The sequence below is a fragment of the Oncorhynchus mykiss genome, chromosome 13 (genome assembly GCF_013265735.2).
Source record: "Oncorhynchus mykiss isolate Arlee chromosome 13, USDA_OmykA_1.1, whole genome shotgun sequence".
Lineage (NCBI taxonomy): Eukaryota > Metazoa > Chordata > Actinopteri > Salmoniformes > Salmonidae > Oncorhynchus > Oncorhynchus mykiss.
Window position 1 is genome coordinate 49,569,508 of NC_048577.1, and position 26,181 is coordinate 49,595,688.

At 43.0% G+C, this 26,181-nt stretch overlaps 2 protein-coding genes across 2 annotated transcripts; both read left to right on the top strand.

Moving 5' to 3' along the window:
• Positions 1–2,000: 2,000 nt before the first annotated feature.
• Positions 2,001–7,762, top strand: LOC110486696 (solute carrier family 35 member B1). Its single transcript, XM_021558475.2, has 9 exons — positions 2,001–2,792; positions 3,290–3,393; positions 3,551–3,681; positions 3,788–3,818; positions 4,718–4,875; positions 5,014–5,140; positions 5,751–5,857; positions 6,072–6,225; positions 6,514–7,762. The coding sequence occupies exons 1-9, from the start codon at positions 2,671–2,673 to the stop codon at positions 6,564–6,566; spliced, it is 987 nt and encodes a 328-aa protein (XP_021414150.1). The 5' UTR covers positions 2,001–2,670; the 3' UTR covers positions 6,567–7,762.
• A 3,054-nt stretch (positions 7,763–10,816) lies between these two features.
• ndua4 (NADH dehydrogenase 1 alpha subcomplex subunit 4) lies at positions 10,817–15,046 on the top strand. Its single transcript, NM_001246328.1, is given in 4 exon segments — positions 10,817–10,960; positions 14,055–14,140; positions 14,325–14,385; positions 14,791–15,046. Coding segments are annotated over 4 exon segments (246 nt in total). The 5' UTR covers positions 10,817–10,918; the 3' UTR covers positions 14,848–15,046.
• Positions 15,047–26,181: the final 11,135 nt, after the last annotated feature.

Here is a 26,181-nt window from a genome sequence, read left to right on the forward strand (position 1 = left end):
CTCTACAAGGTGTTCAATGTCGGCGCGAATGCTTCCCACAGGTGTCAAGTTTGCTGGATGTCCTTTGGGTGGTGGACCCTTCTTGATACACAAAGGAAACTTTTGGGCGTGAAAAAACCCAGCAGCGTTGCAGTTCTTGACCCAAACCGGTGCGTCTTGCACCTAATGTTACTACCATACCCCATATGTATGTGTGCACTCCAAAGAGTAAATATGTTATTCATACCCTGATTATTAATCTCCCTTTACAATACCTATGTATTCTCATGAACATTTGAACTGAAAGTTGAAGAACAAGTTAATTGGGCCTCAGTCAGTTGTCAATAGTGCATGTCTGAATTGTACTGACTCTGTCAGTATACTAGCTAGCTACATCTACCATTTCTAAGTGCTCAACTCGTCATGGAGATTTAGCTTAGTAGGCCTATGACACACTCATTTTGCATTAAAAAATAATTACATTCATATAGTTTAACAATCTTTGCTTCAAACATGTAGGATTATGTCCATTGTTGCCATCACACAAACCTGTAAGAAAACACACATACAGTATGGATGCAACATCAAATGTGGTATTGGAAGGCAGCTTCATCAACACCATGCAGATCATAACTGAACAAAACATTTGGCTTCCGGATCACTTCCCCAAAATATAGTTCATGGAACTTTTGTTCACAATAACTAAGTGTTCATTAGACTTCCATATGTCTATTTAACATTCCCATAAGTTAGCAAGGGTCTTCAAAATTGTTCAAAGGTTAAAGAATATATATATAACAGTTGGACAATGAATGAAGAAATTCCAAACATTTAGATTATTTTTTTTATCAAATCAGATATTGTTCAGACATTTTGGTGGGAAATCAGGTATTCAATTTATAAAAAAATGTCTACATTTTTTCTTATGTATTCATATACATAAGTAAATGTTTGGAGGTACACAAAACATGACAGACTATCCAGGTGAAAGCCATGATCCACTTCAAATGTGTAGATGAAAGGGAGGAGACAGGTTAAAGAAGGATTTTTAAGTCTTGGGACATGGATTGCGTGTGTCCATTAAGAGGGGGAATGGGCAAGACAAAAGACGGAACGGGGTATGTCCGTTTCTGGGTCCCAATGTTTATCATGAATTTGGATCTTGTCTTTCTATTCTCTTGTCCCATTGATGGGGGTGAATGTATTGTTTTTGAATCAGTTTGTGAAGTAATTGTTCATTATGATAGACATTTCCCATATTTAGGGCCTAGTAGAATGTTTTTACAGTTGGTTTGTGAGTATACCTAGTGAGTACTCACTTTGTGACTTGACCTATCCCTTGCTCAGGTTGATGAGGAGCAATGTTTATGGCAATAGTGGCTGTTCCTATATCAGTTTGAAATGCATGTAGTGTCATGCATGAGCATGAACCTCTGCTCTCTTCTGATGTAAAGGTAGTCTGAATCATTTGGACATAGTTGTCCTTTCCCCCAGCTTCAGATACGTTTTACCATACTGTTTTGTGGTGTAAAATGACATTGTTTCACCAATATGTAGGTGTTCTTCCATTACTTTCCTGTATAATTTCACGTTTTAAGCATTGACGTTGTTTAAACATGTTTTTAGTTTGACAGTGGACACTAACACTAAATGGACATTAAACCAATAGTGAATGGGTTCAGTCATGATTATTGAACAATGCTAAAATGTGGTGCATTACAATGTTGTTAAATTTGTCTTCACACGTGTCGCTGTATCTCTGGAGTAGAAGACCCGCCCATTCTCTTGTCCGTCTGTTTCAATGGCCGAATCTAGTGGTTTGTTGCCTTATTTGAACCAATAGAATCCATCCACATCCCAGTACGAAAAAAGACACGCGACAAGTTCGAGAAAGCCCCGCAAATGTTTTCAATAGTCGTCTGTGTAGACTGCCATTTAAATGAACAATAAATCAAAGAGTATAGATCATATATATTACAGCTGAATATTTTTTATACATAAACAAAAATAAGAACATTTACGAGCTACCTTGTATGCTGCATATAAGTTGATTCAAATGAGAAAACAAATCACATGGTTCATGCATAGTTGTAAATTGTAGCATCTGCGTTCTGCCAACACTGTTTTATATGAATGGTATAGTAGCTACAAACTCAGGCATATCCGTTGAGGGCTCCTATAATGAACCACTGAGGTCTTTGAGCCAGCTTGTTCTCTGACGTATCTCAATGAAAACAACTACACTCCGGTATCCTTTCCACCGGGAGAATTGTCCGAATGGGATGCCTTTGACATAACCTGGATCGGGACAGGAGTAACGTTTGCTAGTACGGGAGACCTGCAATTAAGGACATATATTCCGGAGTCAACACTATACTGCGACAGCTGGATTGACAACAATGATGGATTTAGCTAATTGCTAACAACCAACCCACCAATCTAACGTTGGCTAACTAACGTTAGCTAGCTAGCAAAGTCAGCTAGCTAACAGGGACATTTAGCTAAATATTTGAAGAGGAACCACGGACTGATCTGTAGTCACATTAGCAACTGTCTGCCCAGTTAGGGTAACGTTATAGCGTCACCATTTCCGGGCTTGTGATATCTGAGATTGTGGAGCGGGACGTTGCTTTGAGGGGTACGGGGATCGGATCTGTATCGGTTTCCATACCCGGACAGCTAGAGGACAGCATGGCTGCAGGAAAGGGAGCAGGGAAGCCCTCGCTACTGCAGAACGAGCGTATACGATTCATTGTCTGTTTCCTCGGAGTCTTCGTTTGTTATTTTTACTATGGCATATTACAAGAAACAATGTAAGTAGTTTCCTGGTCTGACATCCGAGCGACATCATTGATTTCAAAACATAGGCTCTTGATGCACATTGCTTTTATTGGCTGTTTATTTGTGCACATATGTTAGTTGGTGATGCTGTAGTACAACAAGTTAAATGTAGGCGAGCCAACTCTACAGAGCTAAAAATGTTCAAAAAACCATATCCCTATGTAGATATGTCTTGAATGTTATGTCACTCAAGGGTGAGGAATCTCATCTTGTTTCCAGTGATGATTTGTATCTGTAGTCAACCAGAGCAGACTACTAGTACCTCACACTGCCCTCTCATTCTCTTTTTATAGCCTACAGATACTCCACAGTTTAATTAACAAATAATTCCCTTGCTGAATATCAAGGCCTGTGTGTTGTTGTGTGTCACACCTGTTTTATATGTGTAATAAGAAGTGGATTAACTCTGGATTAACATGAGTGGTTGCACTGATAAACTGTCATAATGCTGTTTGCCTGATTTACCCAGTACCCGAGGACAGTATGGTGAGGGGGAGAAGAAGGAGAAGTTTGTTTATGCCACAACGCTGGTATTCATCCAATGCATCATCAATGCTGGGTTTGCCAGGATCTGTGAGTAAACCACACATAGTCATCAATCGTGGCCTTTCACTTTCTGTCCAACACAGTTATCTCCAACATATCTTGCCCCCTGTGGGTGTTTCAATGGTCTGTTGGTATTGAATCTCCATGTATTATAGATGTCTCTTCTCTACCTGCTCCCCATTAGTGATTCAGTTTTTTGAGGGTTCCAGACCAGACCACACCAAAAGCTGGCTCTATGGAGTGTGTTCCCTGTCTTATCTTGGAGCCATGGTATCCAGCAACTCTGCCCTACAGTATGTCAACTACCCCACACAGGTCAGTCTTATCCCTCTGCCCATACAGTGTCTCGCTGTCATCATCATAATTTGTTGTGATATTTTATTATTTTAATATCTAAACAACCTCTCTATTGTTGTCACAGGTGTTGGGGAAGTCTTGTAAGCCCATCCCAGGTAGGTGTAATAATTATATTATTGCTCATCCTGACCCCACTCTCAACACCTGAATATGTAATAAACAAGTCATATGCAGCCTTTGGCTTGGTGACCAGTGCAGGTTTGAGGGTTTAGTTTGCCTTATTTTATTGCATGGCCTCTTACTGCAGCAGTGTGTCATGTTTCAGTGTCAGCCAGACTCCCTTATCTGCATTTCCAGTGCCATTTTTAAAGCTGCAATATGTAACTTTTTGGGTGACCGAACCAAATTCACATTGAAATATGAGTTATAGATTTGTCATTCTCATTGCAAGCCAGTCTAAGAAGCGGTGTATCTGTTCTATGTGCACTATTTCTATCCTTCCCTATCTTAAGTTTTGTTTTTGCATCTTTTACTTTGGGTTTTGTATGGTACAATGATTATTTACACTATACATGGCTTGTTTTGTCACATACACTGACATTTGACAAACTATTAGAATTTTAGCAACCAGGATATATCTGTGTGATTTCTGCATATTGCACCTTTTTTAAACTACACATCCCATCAGCCCTTCCAAACTCAGTGTCCCTGTTTAATGAACATACATTCTATTTGCATGCACCTGCTGTGAGTCTCTGACTCCACATGTAGACTACCCTATGACTGCAAGTCTCATGCTAACAATAAGTACATGAGCCTAGTCTTCTGTCCCACCCAGTATGTTGCAATATGTAAACACTGTCTAAGGTTAGTGTGTTCTATAGTAATACACTGACCAGTCTTATCCCTGGAGCACGTGCAGCCCATTAATCTACACAGCCATGGTTTTTACCCCCTGGCTGACTTGTCTTTCTATGTGCACATCAACCTAATAGACCAGTGATGGCTGCTGCTGATAACCGCCCCTCACATCCCTTTGCCTTTGGTTCCACAGTGATGATTCTGGGTGTATTTGTACTGAGGAAGAAATACCCACTGGCCAAGTACCTGTGTGTGCTGTTGATCGTCAGCGGGGTGGCCCTGTTCCTCTATAAACCCAACAAGAGTGTCACTTCCACAGAATCTGCTTTCGGCTTCGGGGAGATCCTGTTGGTGAGTGTAACTGTCCTCATCTGCCTGTGTTATTATCTCTGTGACCTCGTCTGTGGTTCTCTCTGCCTATATGTGTATTTGCTGTCTGTGCCTCTGTGGGTTTGTAAATGTGACCTTCTCTCTCTCCCTGTATCCTAGCTGCTATCGCTGACCATGGACGGTTTGACTGGTGTGGCCCAGGACCACATGAGGAATCTCTTCCAGACCAGTGCCAACCACATGATGCTCAACATCAACATGTGGTCCACCCTGGTGCTGGGACTAGGTGAGACACCTGTTGTCCCTCACTAGTGTGAAAATATACACTTTGTCTGATCTTTCTGCTTTGTGTTTCTTCTGTATCTCTATCTCTGCCAACTCCCCATCTCTACTACATACACCATTATTTATTCAATAAAATATCTTCATCTCAGATCCTCCTTCTCAGTCTAAGTGTCCCAATCTCATGCTTTTCTACAGCCTTATTTTTATCAAAAACCTTTTTTTCGGTTTTGGCCAAAGCAGTCCCCACTTCCCCAGTTCTATTCAACCCAATCAAACTGCTGTTACTGCCCTGTACCAGTAGGGGGAGCCCTTAATCCACTGTTGATTTTGAGGCATTTTCACCATAAAGTCATGGAACCAAATCTCAGCATGGGTTTGATTCCAAAACAATTAAAATAATTAATTGGCTTCTCCCCCCCATTTGTAGCAGAAGAAAAGGCTAACCAATCCTATAACTTGAGATTAAAAAATAAGAATCAAACAGCCTAGTTAAATAAAGGTTACATTTAAAAAAAAAAAAAAAAAGCAATTGTTACATGCAGGAAAAATTAAATCAATTTATGCTGAATTGTGTCACTTTCAGTAAATTATCCCATGTGTTTTTCTTTCAGGTGTGTTGTGGACAGGTGAGGTATGGGACTTCCTGAGCTTCACAGACCGTCACCCCAGCATCTTCTGGAACATCCTTTTGTTTGGAATAACTAGTGCTTTAGGCCAGGTGGGTCTCACATGGGTGTGACTGTGTGTGTGTTAAAATAAAAAAAAATCCATGGCTGCAAATCACATTCTACATTTTAATTGGTTCACATGCGTGTGATTCTTATGGATAAGTACCAGTATCTGGTTTACAGTGGTCTTTCTCTATTTTGCTCTCATTCTCATTGCAGAGGGTCTTTTATAGTAACAGTCATTCACTCCTCTTCCTCTCTTAGACCTTCATCTTCATGACTGTGGTGTACTTCGGCCCTCTCACCTGCTCCATCGTCACTACCACACGGAAGTTCTTTACCATCCTGGGCTCTGTCCTTCTGTTCGGCAACGTCCTCAACACCATGCAGTGGGTCGGCACTATCCTGGTGTTCCTTGGTGAGTAACAACATTAACTTGTTAACTCTTAATATCTCTCTGATGTTGTGACTATCTCTCTGTTTCTCTCTCTCACTCGCTCACCATCTCACTCCACCATGTGCATCTTTGTCTGTAGTAACTTTATGCTTCACCTCGTAGTTGAAATGCTGAGCTGCTCTTCAGCTGCTTATGGAGATGTTCCATTAGAGCTCATAGGCCTCAACTAGTAGTGACGTCTCTTTTTGGTTGATGAGATGACTGGACACCTCTACTGTCTTAATTGTATCATGTGCTTTTTCATTTAAGGTCTCGGGTTTGATGCCAAATTTGGCAAGACACCAAAGAAGACCACACACTAAGGAACCTGGAATATGTCATGGCAAAACTGACAAACTGAAAGTCCAGTGGACAGAAATCCATCTCTCTCTGATTTTCTTACCACATCCTGCCTAGGCAGTACACCTACATACACTTAGTCATTGTTAGTTACCATATTATAATTGTATTTTTTTTTTACATAATCATGAAAGAAGCCCCTATGTTTTCAAACGTCCCCATTCTCCTGAACCTACTAAGACAGACAAGCATCATCTACTTAGACCGCAAGACCACATCCACATGAAGAGGAAATGGGGCAGAATGAGATGGGTGGGCAGAGGAAAGATGACAACATGCACGTCAAATCCCTTGTGGTTGTTGAGGCTGCTCCTCCCTTTGGACTACATCTGAACCACACAGGCCTATGAATCTCAGCTCCAAGATTTACCTCATGAACTCATCACCAAGGAATGCCTGGTTTTCACTGAGATTTGTAACCGTAGTAAAGATATTGGTTACAGAAAAACACCCTAATTAAACGAGTCGATTGTCTTGTCAGTTAGTAGAAGTTTTCCAAGTAAAACTCTATTATCAGATCTCAAGTTGTTGAGACCTGCACAAGATTCTGAATGTTGACATGCTGTAGATGAGGAGTTTTAACACTTCCATGTAGTTGACTCAGGATGTTAGTCTTCATTTCCATTATTATCTTGGCAGACAACTAGCCTCTCTGTATTATGGAAATAATAAACATAAAATACTGTAAATGAACCAAATTGTTTATGATACTCATGGCCAATCTGACAGATAAATCTTGTTGCTTTTAAAAAATAAAAGTAGGATATGCCATGAATACATAGTAAAAGGAAAACCATAATATGGTATCAGCATAGTTATGTTTAATAAATTGCTGTTATTGAAGGTTTTGGCCAAACTGGATGAAAATCTGCCAACGTACAATTATTTTCCAGAGAATTAAAACCAGATTAAATAAACAGAGGAGACATGATATGGCTTGAATCTGTGTTTTGATATGACAATTAAACAGAAGGAGACATGATATGGCTTGAATCTGTGTTTTGATATGACAATTAAACAGAAGGAGACATGATATGGCTTGAATCTGTGTTTTGATATGACAATTAAACAGAAGGAGACATGATATGGCTTGAATCTGTGTTTTGATATGACAATTAAACATGTTTTCCATGGTTCTAGGATTGGAACACCAGGCTGACAATGATGTTGTTCTTTCTCAAACTCATCATGTAAGCATGTCATGGGAGTGAATTTGTTTTACTTAATACTGAAAGACTGAAAGACGGAAGGTTTGTTCATTGTAGTCTATCAAATTATATCTACTTCACTGGTTGGAACTTTCCCACACAGCATCATAGACAGGCTGTGCAGAAACTCTTATGAGATGTTAATGACCAATTTTCAGTGAAAATACAATTCAGAGGAAACTAACGTTGGTAGATGTTGGCGAGGCAATCTGATTAACAGGGTGAGCTGCAGGACACTGGCAGAGCACACAGAAAACTAAATTGTCCAGCTCACTGTTTGGGCAAGCTATCCCGAGGTCCTGCTGATAGAGACAATGAATTACAACACATGTAGTGTGAGGATGCTGTTCTCTGATGTAGCATCACCCTTTATAATATACAAGAATGCTGTCAAATAGCAGTAGTTGAACAGTACGATACTGTTTTACAGCCTCCTTCGTTCAACACAAGAGGACCTGATGGTGCAGTGCTTTTGACGCAGGTTTGAGTCCCGGTCGGGTACCCAACAAAATTGATGTGTTATCAGAAGTGGGATGATGTGCGTTTCCTAGGGGATAGTGTTGCATCCCACCTAGTTAAGAGCTTCCGACAGCTAGGCATCGTGGCTCAGGTATTGGATGAATAGATGAAGGATTAGTTTGAGTCAAGCTTGGTCTACCCCTGAAGACGCTGGAGTATCATTACTGAAAGCACCGTAGGTGTGTGAGACAGAGTCAAGTGAAAGTAATCTTCCATCTCTCTACAAATATTCTCCCATGAATGCTTCTGTTGTGGGATTCATCTTCAAACCTACTGAGGCCTTGTTCAAATACTTTGAAAAAGCATCCTTCCTTATTCCCTTCCTTGAAGTAGGCTAATCAGTGATTGAATATAATCAGATATAATTGGACTGGTAAAAGCTTTAGTAGGTTGAGGTACTTTATTTACTGTCAGATGACAAACATATTATGTGGTGGGATGAACTAAACCATCTCTGCCTACTGGTTGAAAATTAAGACTGCAGTGTAAAATGTATTTTGTTGAGAAGAAGGAGAGGAATGGAGACTTTGATCAAGGGAGAAGGAAAGTGAGTCCCATGAGAGGATAAAAACTAGATGTATGTTGGGAGAAGTGCAATATTATCATATGGGGATGTATTTTTGGAATACGGTGGAAGAATGGAGGGAAAGAGAGGGGTGGTGGTTGAAGAGAGTGAGTGTGGTAGAGGGTGAAATTAAATCTGTTGAAGATGGCGAAAAAAAGGGAGATGGGAGGTGGAAGAAGGCTGGTAGCAAGTGCAAACAGAGTGAGCCGTACACCGGATCCAGTTCTGGAGGCGAAATGGAAGTGAATGAGGGCGAATTACCAGAGGTGGCCCAGTTTTTGGTACCAGGTTTGGTGAGGTTCTTGGAGCCTGAGCCTTGTACCGATGGTCAGGATAAATATGAGTCTGTTACAGTAGGAGTGACATTTTTGGAGAAAGTAGGCCCCTGCTTTTTGGCTGATCCATATGTGGTTTCAGGGTGGGTGATAACGGAGTTGGGTGCTGTGTAGTCGGTGTAGATAACCCAAAGTGGGCTTGTGATAATTATTTGTATTTCTGTCAGTCAGAGGGAGCGGTAGCTCTGCGCCACATGAATGGGGACAAGAGTGATGACTTGTTTCTTTTCTCAAGAACAGGGTGCCATTGAAAGGAGTGATTACTGGGGTAGCGGTAAATGTGAATGTGGACCAGATGAAGGGGAAGATACCCGGTGTTTGTGATGCTTGTCGTTTGGTGCGACGCAGACAGGGTGGCGTGAGTGGTGAAACAGAGGAGTCATTATCTGTTCTTTTGAGTTTTGATGTTGAGTCTTTGTCTGACAAAGTGATGTTAGGATATTTCAGTAATCCCGTACAAGCTTTTGTGCTGAATCCATTTGGTTGTTACAGGTGTCAAGCTTATGGGCACGTGGCAGCAGTGTGTAGGAGGTAGGTTCCGAGGTGTGAGAAGTGTGCAGAAGGGCATGAGACAAAGGAATGTGTAGTATTGGAGAAAGAAGCGCTATGGGTTAATTTTAGGGGTGCCCATGGATCAGAAGTGTCTGTTGCGAGAGAGGCAGGTTGAGGTTACCAGGATTAGAGAAGTGCAGAGGGTGTCGTATGCTGAAGCAGTGAAGAAAGTAGGGGAAGATGGTTCAAGGGGGAGGGATCCGGTTCAAGGGGGAGGGATCCTGAGAGGATCTGTGTGAGTCGTAGATCTGTGCCAGCACAGAAGGATAGGCCTATGAGTGACATATGCTTCAGTAAGATTGGCTTCTTAACGTTTATAGCAGTGGTTATCAACCACAGGGATGGAACGTAAGTCCCAGAAAATAGAGGTTCTGGTGGCAGCTGCAGAGAAATATTTGGGTGTACAAGATTTTACTTCAGAAGAGTTACAAGGTGTGTTGAGTGGTGGTGTCCAGATAGGGTTTTAAATATTGGAATTGGGTATTTAATTTAGTTCCGTAAAGCATAAGGGATAGATAGACCCGAGTATAGTTAGTGGCAGTAATGCAACATATATTGGATGGATGCCAACCGCCGTTAAACCACACCAAAGAAGAAGAACGAGTTGAGGACTCAAGGGCGTGAGGAATCTCCACAGACAGAACAATGAGACAGATATTTCACCGGATGTATAAATGTGAAGCATCCGGTTGGCGTTTCGACTCACTACCAGATATGGTGACGAGGAAGCTAAGTGGCCGGCAGTGGGAGAAGATTGAACGAGATGGACTTTGGCCAAGATTCCGCAAATTTTCTCATCGCTGAAACATTTTATCTCCATACAGGTTTCTGTTTCCAAAACTAGAATCTGTAGACTTTACTCTTTGCCAAATAAAAATTAAATGCATTGTTTAGAAGGAGTGCAAGGGAGAATGGATCTCACTGGCTCGTGATTTGCTCCCACCTCCTTGCTTGTTCGACCCACTATGATTCGTTCATCTGCTCCCATTGGAAACGACAGACTGGTCTATCTTGGGTTAGTTATAAAAATCATTGATGTCTCTGAAACGCATCTGAAAATACGCTCAGCTACTTCCTGGCAAGGCCTACATTAATCCGGTTATTTCTGTACAAATTGGGAGAAGTAAACCCTCACAATGCTGAGCACAGTTAGCCGGCAACTTAAAAGCCACCCAGCAGTAAGTACATGTGAAATCGGGAAGTTTGCTAAATCGTATAGATGTTTTGGGGGCGGGGGGATTTGCGTCGTGCTAACGTTAACTTCGAAGCTAACCACATTGCGACTTTTAATACATTACTTGTTTCCCCAAAATGTCGCCTTTTTGTCATGTATTGTTTCGTTTTTGGAAAAAGACTAGATTGAATATAACGATATGGTGTTTGCTGCATTGCTCGTTGATTGACAAGTGATGGCATTTACCACAGACCGAAACGGCCCTGTTTGCTAACTAGTTACCTACTGTAGCCAGTATGGGTTATGTACTTGAAAGGGCAAGGTCTCAAAAATAATTGAACATATAGTTACTGTTATTTACACTTTTTAAGTGGGAGGGAGCGAGCGAGCGTGTTTAGCTAACGTTAGATGGTTAGTTGTTGGAATTGCGACCTGGCAAAAAAGGCCTCAACTCGGTCAAGGACGAGGCGGTTAACCGAGGACATAACGTTACTAGCTATGAAAGCACTTATTTTTTTAAATTACATTTTATTTGGTGTAAATTGGGTAACTGTAGTCTTGGGACTTTGGCGAAAGTGTTTTTTGGGGGGGGAGGAAAGCAATCGAGTTGACTAAATATTTTTTGATTTACCCTCGGTCCTGCCATTATGCTCCTGACGTTGCAGGTAATAGGCTCCACCAGAGGTCGGGAGTATTTTTTTTTTTTCATGTGGAGTGCCAATTTACAATTTATCTAACCAGTTATGGTTTTCATGCACATTTTCGTGGAACATTTTAATTTCCATTACAATAACGTATTTGTTTATTGCCAACTAGGTAAAAAATAATCAACATGAAGCCAACAAATAACATTACAAGTAAATAATATCCTGATTAAACTAAATATCATGTAAATCACATTGACTATGCATGAAGGTTTGTTCATTTCATGTTCTTCAATAGCTTTAATCTCTCTACTCTGTCTGCAACAAACTTGAAACATTGTATTAACTGGGTCTGGCCCACAGTTTGAACTGGCAACTATATCAACTCTTCTAGGTCCTCCAGAGTTTAATGAGCTACTGGATCAGAGCATTGCTTTTTTATTTTCACGCCGAGGCTCGGTGGTTATCGGAAGTGAGCAAGCTGGAAAGATTTTTCGAATACAGTGAGCAACTAACTATTGTCATTCTCAATGGATGTAAAGTAAACAGACTGTTGACTTGCTGTTTGAGGAAGAGAAAATAAAGACTTTGAGAAGCTCCACAGCTCATTAGTGGTAGTGAGTTAAGACCATCAGAAATACTATCGGACATCCCCAAATGGGCACATTCATACATTTGCGTGTAGGCCAGGTAGCCTAGATTTACTAATGTGTAATCAGGTGTGTGTCCTTACTCAACATTGACAAGAGCGCCCCAAACATAATACAATGAATAAATTGACCAAACTTGTAAATGGAATAAAATAAGTGTTGAATAAATTGTGAGATCTGTAAACGTGTCCGCTCCGACAATGAGAATGGTAAATGACTAATAATAATATATTTTATTAACTTAAATTACCGTAACCAAACAGATTAGAAATGATTGGAATTAACGTCAAATGTACCACTGGTCATAACTCCCCTTTTCAGAACCCGGTCTTTCAAAGATAATTTGTAAAAATACGTAACTTCACAATGACCGTACTGTGAGACGCCTAAGACAGCACTATAAGGAGACAGGACGGACAGCTGATCGTCCTCGTGGTGGCAGACCACGTGTAACACCTGCACAGGATCGTTACATCCGAACCTCACACCTGCGGGACAGGTACAGGATGGCAACAACTGCCCGAGTTATACCAAGAGAAGAATGCACAATCCCCCCACAATCCTTCCAGTGCTCAGACTGTCTGCAGTAGGCTAAGGGAGGCAGGAGTGAGGGCTTGTAAGGCCTCTTGTAAGGCAGGTCCTCACCAGACATCACCGGCAACAACGTTGCCTATGGGCACAAACCCACCGTCACTGGACCAGACAGGACTGAAAAAAGTCTCAGTGCTCTTCACTGACGAGTCATGGTTTTGTCTCACCAGGGGTGATGGTCGGATTCGTGTTTATCGTGGAAGGAATGAGGGTTACACCGAGGCCTGTACTCTGGAGCAGGACCGATTTTGGAGGGGGAGGGTTCGTCATGGTCTGGGGCAGTGTGTCCCAGCATCGTCTGCCTGCAATGACAAGCTCCGTCTATCTCAACACTGTGCTTTACAGGGAAGACATCCTCCTCCCTCATGTGGTACCCTTCTTGCTGGCTCATCCTGACATGACCCTCCAGCATGACAATGCCACCAGCCATACTGCTTGTTCTGTGCGTGATTTCCTGCAAGACAGGAATGTCAGTGTTCTGCCACAGCCAGCAAAGAGCCCAGATCTCAATCCCATTGATCACGTCTGGGACCTGTTAGATCGGAGGGCTAGGGCCATTTCCCCCAGAAATGTCTGGGAACCTGCAGGTGCCTTGGTGGAAGAGTGGGGTAACATCAAGAACTGGCATATCTGGTGCAGTCCATGAGGAGGATATGTACTGCAGCTGGTGGCCACACCAGATACTGACCGTTACTTTTGATTCCCCCCCCCCCCCCAAAAAAAGTTTTTTTGAAAGAGTGAATGCACACGAATTGGCAGGAGAGAGCAGATTCTGGAGAGATGCGAACCGTATACATCTAAACCACACTTATCTTCACTCAACATTTTTAAAATTATACCTAATACACATTTTCTTCACACATACTGTAGACCTAAGGAATACTCTCTCAAACAGCTTCAGGTCCAAAGCAGTAGCCATTTATGGAAAGCCAATGGAATTTAATTTGTTTTCACATTTTTCTCAAATACCCTCACGGCACCCGTGCCTTGCCGTGCCGATGCTCATCTTAGTGTGATGGACTGTGCCATCCCCAGCGGCCTCCGCAATGGATTAGTCCACTGAGACGGGCACGAATCAGACAGGTGTCTACTGTGCCATTCAAAAAAAAAAATCTATCGACCAGTTGACTGAATGGGGTCAGCCATTTTTCCCTTGATTGCCACCTTACCCTGTCCTCTCTTGTTCCCCCTAAATCTTTTCTATTCCCTCCAGCTGGTCCCCCTTTTCATCTTCATCGGTGGTGGGACGGTTATGTCTGGAGCGTATCTCTTGCGCCTGGCAATGGGACCCCATGTCAGGTAAGGGCCCTTGTAGAACACGCTGCTAATAAGGCTCCAGTCCAAATGGAAACCGTCAAATGAGAACCGCATAGTAACTGGATTGACCTTGAGTGTTTTAGTCTTAAGTCAGACGTCAATTTCAATGTGCAGGATGGGTATATTGCTATTAGTTAAACGTTTCATTTCAATATTTATGTTGTAGTTGGAATCGCAATGGCAACCCCGAGCCATGGAACAAGACGGAACCCACACAGCAGCACAAGGTAGGTCACTCACTTACAGGATGATCCGTTATGTCTGGATTAATGTATCACGATGGTCAGTGCATTAAACTTGGTCCCTGCCGCACATGGTCTTGAGCAGAGGTTGTACAGCGCAGTGAGGGAACATGTTAATGTAGTGGCTTGAGCCAAAAATGTAATTGAGCTGTCTGATTCCACTCATCCCATAGTAGAATTAATTATACAGTATAATCCTGTTAGTTTAAGTAATCTGATCAACCTATCTAATTGTCAGTTACAACAACAACAAAGCAAGTTTGACACGGACTAAATAACAGACCTGGGAATGATTCAGAAAGTAAAGGCAGGTTTTTGCTTAGAATGTTATTCATCAATATTTGATTTCTGATTTCCTTAAACTTTATTGTTCCTTTATTTAATTCATAGTTTTATTCAGTGAACATGGACTACAGCAAGCTGAAGAAAGAGGGTCCTGACTTCTAAAGTCTTCTGCTGGACCAAAGACTTGAGGAAAAAAATGACTTCCCTTACACCTCTAACTTGAAACCAGTGGATGCAAAGAGGATAAACTGCACAAGTTCTGTCCCCTTTGACCTTTTAACCATCTTTAAAAAATGAAAAATTCCCTCATACCTCATGGTTGTGCAGCAATAAAGTGAAGGAGTCTTTTTCTCCTGTGTACAGAGGAAATTGTCTTTCTTTGTAGTCGGAGTTTAAAGGGGTTCAGGGCTGATTTAATCCTAAAACATGATATTCTGGTACCACATTCTAGTTTGAAATCATGAAGTCAGTCATTTTTGTTAGCCCACACTAGCTTGACTGTCAATATTTTGCTCTTGGTTTTTGCCTCATGCCACCTTTTGTCGTCCTTGCCCTCGTTTTCCGCCTGGCAGCTCTGTCTGCGTACATGTTTATCATAATACGCTTGACTACGCTCCCGTGTGTAATTTACAGTATGACAACATGCTTGGTCCTGCATATGCTCACCCACAAGTTATCAGATGAGCCCTTGACATGCTTGTGCTGTGTGCCTTTGATAGATGTTCACATGGTCTGACCATCTGTTCAAGGCTGCACTGCACCATTATAGGCCATGTTGTCTGAAGGTCTGCAATCACTCACTGACTAAAACCAGGCAGGTGGGAGTAAAGGATAACAGACAAACTATAAAGGTTGGCCTTGTATTAGCAAACAATAAAGCAATGATAATGTTCCCAAGAGTAATAAACGGAGCAGATAAAACCGGCTTCTCAGGGAGACTGGTGCGGAGGTGTTTCTCCTAGAATGTCATGGCTCTGCCTGATGAGTTTGTGAATGTCATCAGGTCACACTGCGTCTCTCAGGCTGGGAAAACTCTGAAAAGGATGTGCAGCCAACACAACACTGGAAATGTCAAGGATGGCTTCACATTGACATAAAACTCCACATATAAGAACTTCTCCCACCCTCTTAAAGGTTGGAACAGGCTTTGTCTCCAATACAATTGTTTCAGTTGAGAGATGAAACTGTTTCCTTCACAACTTTAATTTGTTTTACAAAGAACCCCTTTGATTACGCTGAAATATTCCGGTTGTAGAAAACTAATCTGAAGGCTACTTTCTGTGCTTTCAGAGACCACTGTAATTGGGGCCATGAGTATTTTTCTGACCTTGAGACCTCTGCTTAGTCATACAAAATATTGTCACAATATAAAACTGGATATACACTGCTCAAAAAAATAAAGGGAACACTAAAATAACACATCCTAGACCTGAATGAAGGAAATCTAATTAAATACTTGTTTCTTTACATAGTTGAATGTGCTGACAAAATGACACAAATTATCAATGGAAATCAAATTTATCAACCCATGGAGGTCTGGATTTGGAGTCACACTCAAAATTAAAGTGGAAAACCATACTACAGGCTTATCCAACTTTGATGTAATGTCCTTAAAACAAGTCAAAATTAGGCTCAGTAGTGTGTGTGTGGCCTCCACGTGCCTGTATGACCTCCCTACAACGACTGGGCATGCTCCTGATGAGGTGGCGTATGGTCTCCTGAGGGATCTCCTCCCAGACCTGGACTAAAGCATCCGCCAACTCCTGGACAGTCTGTGGTGCAACGTGGCGTTGGTGGATGGAGCAAGACATGATGTCCCAGATGTGCTCAATTGGATTCAGGTCTGGAGAACGAGCGGGCCAGTCCATAGCATTAATGCCTTCCTCTTGCAGGAACTGGTGACACACTCCAGCCACATGAGGTCTTGCATTAGGAGGCCCCCAGGGCCAACCGCACCAGCAAATGGTCTCACAAGGGGTCTGAGGATCTCATCTCGGTACCTAATGGCAGTCAGGCTACCTCTGGCGAGCACATGGTGGGCTGTGCGGCCCCCCAAATAAATGCTACACCACACCATGACTGACCGACTGCCAAACCGGTCATGCTGGAGGATGTTGCAGACAGCAGAACATTCTCCACGGCGTCTCCAGACTGTCACGTCTGTCACATGTGCTCAGTGTGAACCTGCTTTCATCTGTGAAGAGCACAGGGCGACAGTGGTGAATTTGCCAATCTTGGTGTTCTCTGGCAAATGCCAAACGTCCTGCACGGTGTTGGGCTGTAAGCACAGCCCCCACCTGTGGACGTCGGGCCCTCATACCACCCTCATGGAGTCTGTTTCTGACCGTTTGAGCAGACACATGCAAATTTGTGGCCTGCTGGAGGTCATTTTGCAGGGCTCTGGCAGTTCTCCTCCTGCTCCTCCTTGCACAAAGGCGGAGGTAGCGGTCCTGCTGCTGGGTTGTTGCCCTCCTACGGCCTCCTCCACGTCTCCTGATGTACTGGCCTGTCTCCTGGTAGCGCCTCCATGCTCTGGACACTACGCTGACAGACACAGCAAACCTTCTTGCCACATCTCGCATTGATGTGCCATCCTGGATGAGCTGCACTACCTGAGCAACTTGTGTGGGTTGTAGACTCCGTCTCATGCTACTACCTGCAGAACCACTCCTTTATTGGGGTGTCTTGCTAATTGCCTATAATTCCACCTGTTGTCTATTCCATTTGCACAACAGCATGTGAAATTTATTGTCAATCAGTGTTGCTTCCTAAGTGGACAGTTTGATTTCACAGAAGTGTGATTGACTTGGAGTTACATTGTGTTGTTTAAGTGTTCCCTTTATTTTTTTGAGCAGTGTATATTATTGGTCCTCTTTATTACGTGGGACGGCTCCCTAGAGCTGGAAGAACAGTCAATAGTGAGAAACTGTCTGTGTGCACTGTACAAAGAAAAGTTTGCATGACTTCAAGGGTCCTGGCCAGCATTCTTACCCTTTTTCACATGACCTCTTGGTCACATCTGCCAGCAACACCAAAGACTAGCAACACACTGTCCATCCAGAATTTACTTTTTGTTTTTATTTAACAAGGCAAGTCAGTTAAGAACAAATTCTTACTTACAATGACAGCCTACCGGGGAACAGTGGGTTAACTGCCTTGTTCAGGGGCAGAACAACAGATTTTTACCTTGTCAACTCCGGGAGTCGATCCAGCAACCTTTTGGTTACTGGCCCAACGCTCTAACCACTTGGCTACCTGCCGCCCCATGTACCGATCTCCTGCTTCATATTTTCTGACAATCTGAGTAGGTACTTGGAATGCTTCCACCACAGTTTGTGTGTGTGCAAGTTTGTATGTGTGCACACAGGTACTAATGACATATTTACATTAATGTGTACTTTATGCTTTGCAAAGTTTTATACTTTTTTATTTATAGTACCAGTCAAAGGTTTGGACACACCTACTAATTTCAGGGTTTTCATTTATATGTACTATTTGTACGTTGTAAAATAATAGTGAAGACATCAAAACTATGAAATAACACATATGGAATCATGTAGTAACCAAAAAAGTGTTAAACACATCAAAATATATTTGATATTTGAGATTTTCAAAGTAGCCACCCTTTGCATTGATGACAGCTTTGCACACTCTTGGAATTCAGATTCACCTAGAATGCTCCTTGGTAACTACATTATTTCATATGTGTTATTTCATAGTTTGGATGTCTTCACTATTATTCTACAATGTAGAAAATAATAAAAAATAAAGAAAAACCTTTGAATGAGTAGGTGTGTCCAAACTTTTGACTGGTACTGCATGTCTGTACTCGATAGACATTAGCTCTGTCACACAGGCATGTTTAGGTTACATAGCAGTTTAGCCTGGTATAATGTATCACTGGATGGCACTCAGCATTTGATGCCAATCCCAGACACCCAGGCAATCTGAGTCACATGATAATACATGCATGCACACACAGGCCAGCAGGGTTTCAATACAGAGATCTGTCTCCATGTTTGGTGAGTAGTGAATCTGAAGGTATTACGAATCGGTGGTTTCACTATTAAACGCAGCAACACTGTGGTCACATAGTTCACATGCCACCAGCCCACTTTCATTAGTTTTCAGATTCAATATACAACAGCAATAATTCTGCAATGCCCCCCTCCCTCCTTTGCTCATTCCCCCAACATCACTGTGGTTCACAGAGTTCAACCGCAATTTCAAATCTGAAGTTAACATGACATTTAGTCTTCTGATATTAATCATGTTTTCTTTGACAATTTATAACCCATTAAGGCATAGAGCCGGGGTTTCTATCTTTACCAGAACAGTCACTGCACTCTCTCTGGCTATATGAATGTTTACCCAGGATCATAGCATTCTTAGTAGAAGGATCCTCTGGTAAATCTGGGATATGAATATCTTATATTAGATATATTTGCAGAGATATTGAGAGATTTAGATGGCTTCAGTGCTCTGTGCTGTGTATTATTATTCGATTAAAACAATGAAGAATAGGAATCATGAGGTGGATTTTAATGATAAACTGTACAGTACATCAAGATTTATTGCACTACAAATGAGGTTTGACAGGCAGCAGGTGACCCCTCACACCTACAGCTGTGCTGTACCGACCCCAGTGTATAATACCAACGACACCCTCACCTGACACGCAGATGTGGTGATGACAGGTGGCAGGGGCTGCTAAAGGGGAAACCAGGCTCATGATTGAGTTACAGGCTGACTGTGCTAAAACCTGATTAAATTAGAGTGATGGATATGCTCATGTGTTGACAGCCCTCTCTGTCTCCAGAACTGTGGTTTCACAGGCACCCTACACACCCAGACCAGAAACAGCTGTAGTTTACCACTCCGTACATGATCACTCTCATAGTCACCCAACACGATTCTTCTAAATACCTGTCTTCCTTTGGCCTAGTTTTGTTCATTCAGTGAGAAAAGGGGCGAGGTTGTGGAGAGGTCATCTTAGCTATATTTTTCCTGTCTAAATAAAAGTTTGGCTCTTTCTCTGCTCCCTTTCTCCCACTGATCACTATCATTCTTCCTCTGCCATCATTTTGTTATCTAATACAACTCAATCATGCACAGACAAACCCATAGGCATATGCACAGAGTGAAGTCAATGCTGTTGTATACCAAGACAATCACATTGATCTTAGGGCTCCTTCACTCCCTCTGACAAAGTGCCATTTGCTGCAGACACCCAGAAAGGTCAGGGCTGTCAATGTAGTTTTGAGGTTTAGATTGAGTAAGGACACTGCAATTTCACAGCCAATTCAAAGGAAATACCATTGGAATGAATCAGGGACTGTGCTGGAGTCTAAAGTGCCTAGTCACTTTGGAAACATTTCCTGATTCTGAAGTTAAATGGCAGCTACTGTCTGTGTGTTATCGACACCTTTACTCAGAGGGGTAAGACACAATAGGAGAATATAGACAACAAAAAACCACAACAGATAAACAAACATCTATAACCAAGTTCTTATCATCCATGGCATCTGTGTGTTATCTAATCTAATCTTTTCTTCAACCGTGGAAAGAAAGCAGGTCAAAATTTAAATAGCTGAAAATAGAACATCTGGCTGGGCCTTGTCAGTCACCGGTGCGTAATGAAATATGGAAATGAGGGCGCTCTTCAAAGAGATGCGGGCCTTCCGTGCCGTCTTGGGTCTCCAGCAGGCCCCTCAACAGCCCTGGTAGAACCCCGCCCCCCTGAAACACACGATGCATTTTCAGGTGCTGTGGCCCGAGCCACCAGCTCTGCCAGCTCGTTAGCGCTTGCAGACTGGCAAGGCTGGCAGGTGGCATCATTAAACTTCAAACCCGCTTTCGACCTGGGGTTCCGCTGCAAGAAGACCGCCCGCTCACACGCTTGCCAGCAGCTGATTAGCACCACACCACCACCCAACACCCAACACACCTTACCCCTCTCTGCTACCATCACCAGCCCAAATAGAAAGCACCCTGTCTCTGGCCAAGCATAATATCTTTATCAATAACACCAGTCTGTCTTCCTTTTGTTTTCCCCAACATCACTCTTCTCTTTTCTACTCCTCCACTGAAGGCTGACGGCATGTCTTCCCCCTGGCAATTTCCTCTGTGATTGAGTCATGAATGTTAATGGCTGAATTATTTGCTGAAATGGTCTCGTAGGATTCATTTAATGTTCACTGATAATGGAAGGGCTTTGCCTGTCTTGATAATGGTAACTGGTGAGAGAGACGGATCATATGTCTTTGTAGGCAGCCTGACTGTATTTTATTGCCAAATTGTAGAATCATCAATGTATTTTTATATTTTGTGTAGTGATTCAACCTATGGACGACAGGATCCATTTCCACATGTTCTACTTTATTACCACAATATCTAAGAGTGACCAGAAATCCTGTGAGTCTTTCAAACTTCTACTTTCAGATCCACATGATCTCGCCATCCCTTCAGATCCCAACAGGCTGTGTCACTGACCTCCCAGTATGACATGCAAAGCCCCAGAGTGTTGTCAGGGATCTGTGGCCCTCCCATTGGCCCCCCTAGTCAATCTACATAGAACAGTCTGTCACTATAACAGCCAGAGCCCTGAGGAGGTACAGTCTAGAAAGACCCAGTGAGATTCCCTCAGCCCTGTCTCTTAATATAAATCACAGACATTTCAGTTGGAAGTCTTTCTATAATGCTGAGAGGGAGCTTTTGCCAACTGTACCTTTTTAACTGGACAGAAGAAGATGTAATAATGTGCTCCAAAAGCACCCCCGGGAGATGTAAGGACTGCTGTGAGGAGAAACAAGAGTTTTGCTGCTGTAAGACTATAAGAAAAGGGGCCTTACTCATAATTCAGATCTGTAGCTAATGAACACGGACACCCACACAACTGAGGCAGACTCCAGGAGAAACTGGAACAGGACTGAGCCAAAATGTCTTCTGACGAGGAGTGAGACAGATGTAGGTCTAAGGAAGCCCTAGAGTAAAAAATAAACACATTTAGAAATATGTGTAGCTTGTCTCTCCTTCTGCAAGGGAAACAGTTTCCAGTTTTTGGATTGTTATCTTTTATGTCACGTTGTTATCTTGGTACCAGTAATTAGTGTCCAGGGCATGAACACAAACAAATGAGCATGAGGCTAATAGGAAGACTGGTAGATCAAACAACATTTGCTTGTTTATGTCTTACAACACTCCACTCTGTATGGCTGTAGAGATCTTCTCCATTGATTTGCCACATGAGCAGTGGCACAGAGATCACACAGTTACTCTCATCAACTTCACAGCCTTGGGGCTGTGACACAATCCAGTGAACCCCACTATGCTGTTCCTCCTGAGTCAGGACTGGCTTCTCATCATGTTGTCACACAGTGCACACAAGCCACACGTACAAAGAAGTCATAGGGGATCACAGACAGAAATGTTCCATTGCCTTATTGCAGGGGACTGCTGGGTATGTTACTGTAGCTCTCAACATGACCGCTGATGAAAATGAATGTACATTCATACACACTCTGTGAGTTTGGGTGAAAAGCATAGGCCTCCGAAGATATTGTCACGACTTCCGCCGAAGTCGGTCCCTCTCCTTGTTCGGGCGGCGTTTGGCGGTCGACGTCACCGGCCTTCTAGCCATCGCCGATCCACTTTTCATTAACCATTTGTTTTGTCTTTGTCTTACACACCTGGTTTCAATTCCCCAATTACCTGTTCATTATTTAACCCTCTGTTCCCCCATGTTTGTTTGTGAGTGATTGTTTCTATGTAGGAAGGTCCGTTATTGTGGGCTCTGTTTTTGTATTACATTTATTATACAGTATGTTGAGTAAAATACGTTTGTCCTGCAGACACAGACTTCCTTACAGATATCGAACACTCCTCTCTAATAGGAGTACATGCAACAGGGTATTCATCTTTATCACAAGTATTTCTCCCTCTGCATTGTTGGGACGGGCCCGTCAGTAAGCATTTCTTTTTTTTCTACCCCCTTTCTCCCCAATTTCATGGTATCCAATTGTTACTATCTTGTCTCTACGGGCTCGGGAGAGACGAAGGTCGAAAGCCATGCGTCCTCCGAATCACAACCAAGCCAACCCAACCAAGCCACTGCTTCTTAACACAGTGCGCATCCAACCCGGAAGCCAGCCACACCAATGTGTCGGAGGAAACACTGTGCACCTGGCGACCTTGGTTCGTGTCCACTGCACCCGGCCCGCCACAGGAGTCGCTGGTGTGCGATGAGACAAGGATATCCCTACCGGCCAAACCCTTCCTAACCCGTAAGACGCTAGGCCAATTGTGCGTCGCCCCACGGACCTCCCGGTCGCGGCCGGCTGCGACAGAGCCTAGGCACGAACCCAGAGTCTCTGGTGGCACAGCTAGCACTGTGATGCAGTGCCCTAGACCACTGCACCACCTGGGAGGCCCTTCAGTAAGCATTTCACTGGTAGTGTACACTTGTTGTCTACAATGCATGTGACAAATAATATGTGATTTGAATTCACAGATTGCTTTGACAAAATAATTGATTTGTTGTTATTTCCTCCACATGGAGGCAGTAGAGTGTGTGTGTGTTTGGCAGCAGAGGTGAGGACTAGGCAGGGTGACCCCTCTCTGTAAGCGGTTGACCCCCGGGGTTTGGCGTGGCCACCATGTTCCCCTGGCTGCTGGCCCTCATCCTGAGCAGTCAGAATGGTAGAGCAGCGCTGGGACTGAAGCTGAACCTTCGGACTCCATCTGTCGCCTTCTCCACAGTCACAGCAGAGCAGAGGGAGACAGAGAGAGCCACAGACAGGCGTGCCCACCCCCACCAGCTGCCAGCACTCCCAGCATCTGACTTTCCTTCCTCCTCATCTCCTCTAGTTCTCCTTCCCGCTTAGCCTCATTCTGTTAAAGCTCAAAGTGTCTTCACCCAGGATGTTATTATTTTTGGTGGCTATTTGTGGAAACCTACAATTTCTACATTTGGAGTAAAAGTATCTGTAGAAAGCACCAGATCAGAGGGGAAGTGCTCTTGCTACAGTGAGAATATGAGTGTGTGCAATATATGATGCTGGCCCTAGGGGGCGGCGTCACCTCTTCTACAAGCCAGCCACTGTATTTTAATTATGTGAAGGTCCCAAACACTGCTGGGACACAAGAGTCGTGTTCTGCTACACTGGGACTGGTTTTTGTATTCTGAGCTCAAGTGCTTCCAAATGGTACCACAAGGTTTTCACATTGGGATTCACTATTCACATTCTGTCCTTCCCCTGTCTTACAGCCTACTGCAGAAATGAACCTATGACCTCAGATGTGTTTGACTGAGAGAGAGAAAAAAAACATGACTAATTCTGATACATCTCTGGTGGACCGTTCCCATTTAGTTGCAAATTGATACAGGCTAGAGAGGAATTTTCAAAACAGACAATCAGCCAGACCTGATTAGGCTGTATGTAGCCAATTAACTCAGCCTCAACAGCTACAGACAAATCGGCTTGCTGTAGTTTTTAGTATGTATGCTACCCCGGTCCCCATAACACATTGGACATTCAATATTATGGATGTGTAACTCCATAATATAGCAGATTTAATTTGTCCAAGGTTGATGTTACTTATTGAAAATTGAATCATATGGTCAAAGCAAAAATGTTATGAGACCTGGAGACTTCTAGCATAGTTAAAACCAAAACGTTATGCACAGCTAAAGTGAAAACTCATCAGGAGCTATGCTGGTCATTATAGCTGGAGCCTCGAGGCGATGATATGAAAATGTAAAACAAATAAATAAACTAAACTATTTGTCTAGACTTTCATATCAGTTTTTCCTTCCTGACAAATGCGTACGTGCATGAGGCAGAGTTGAGATTATCACAATATAGTACTCATGCTGGCAGTACTTTGATGAGAGACAGGGATATAACCTAGGCCTACATCCAAACCACTGTGCGTAGACTGCTGTTTAGGGTCAGACGCCACACGGGGGCCACGAAATGCACGCTCTCCTAAAACCGGAGAGCTAAACAATAATTTGTCCCTGCAAATATCCTCAGCAATAGCATCCACAATCACGTAGTCCATTAAGCGACACATTGTGACATGGTGCGAATTTGGCGTCTGATTTCTTAGGGCCTCTATTCCCCCAGACAGACCTGGCACTGATTGTGTCCCTGCTGGGTCACTAAACTCAGCGCTTTGTGAAAGCTGCAGGCTATCAATTGCAAGAAGATTGATGGATGTGCAGCAGAGCATTTATTCAATGGCCCAACATGACATTATTTGTTTAAAAATGCCTATGATGTGATGGTCATCCTCATGAAATCATTTAAAACATATGCTTATGCTGAAAGGTGCTTATACCTCTTTTCTAAACTCATTGACCTCTCTTACAGTGACACATATTTGCCTATCCTCCCTGTCCTATTGACACATGGGTGGTTTGATATGCGAGTGAGGTGAAACATTTGAATTTCTACCTTGGTTTGCTCTAACGTCCCGGGAGACGGCAAACGGTTGTGCTGCGGCTCAGCTCACAATCACACTGAAGAAATGGCCAAGCGCGCTATTGGGGCGATTACCGCCTACACCTTTGACTTTCCGCTCTGGGCCTGCTGTGATGCTTCTTCAGACAGTGGTTTTATACGCATGCTTCCCCCCTGCCCACACAGAAGAACAACCATCCAACTAAAACCCCATTTCATCATCTCTTTGCGTGAGGATATTGGGCCACATATCAAAGAAGTCTGGTCTTATGTTTAGCCAACTGAAAAGAATATGGTGGATGTGCAACCAACCAGGCTAGCCTAGTACAGCTTGGCTCAGCTTGGTTTGGCTCAGTGGTGTGAAAAGAGTAATAGGCTAAGCAGCAAATGGGAGCGAGTGCTAAATAGTAGCATAGCCATATGCTTTTCTTGTGTTTTCTGTTAGAAATCTGTCTACATAAGTGACATTACTTATTTTCAATGAACATCTCCCTGTGTGTTTTACCTGAGTTGAGTAACAGCTGATGCAGGAATTCTGCTCTGGACCATGCTAATAATTGTAGGTCTATTCCTGATTTGTAAAGCACCAGGCTCGTTAACCATATGAGCCTACTGTATTGCTGCCATATTTGCACAATATAGTGGAGACAAATGCCCCAAATCACCCATATCCGCACTTTCATAGGAAGTCTAATCCCATTGCAAGTTATTGCCTTCATTTGTCTCCCATGTTATCATTACTGTGCATGTGATTGACACTCCCGCGAGAATCTATTTGGCAGGCTCACCTTCTGTTCCTCTCCTGTAATGTGCAAGCCCCGCGTGATGGAAGCTTCTCTCGGGGCCGATGCACCTATCTTCTGATCATCCTTTATCTCTGACTGAACATATTGGATTATTGATTTTGCGAAAAGACTCGGCGTGTTGGGAGTGTGTGGTTGTGAGCGTTCAACAGACCCACATTCCTCTGTTGCAAGTTGCTCATAATAACCCTGACATCCATCAACATACAGACACAAAATGGGACATAAAG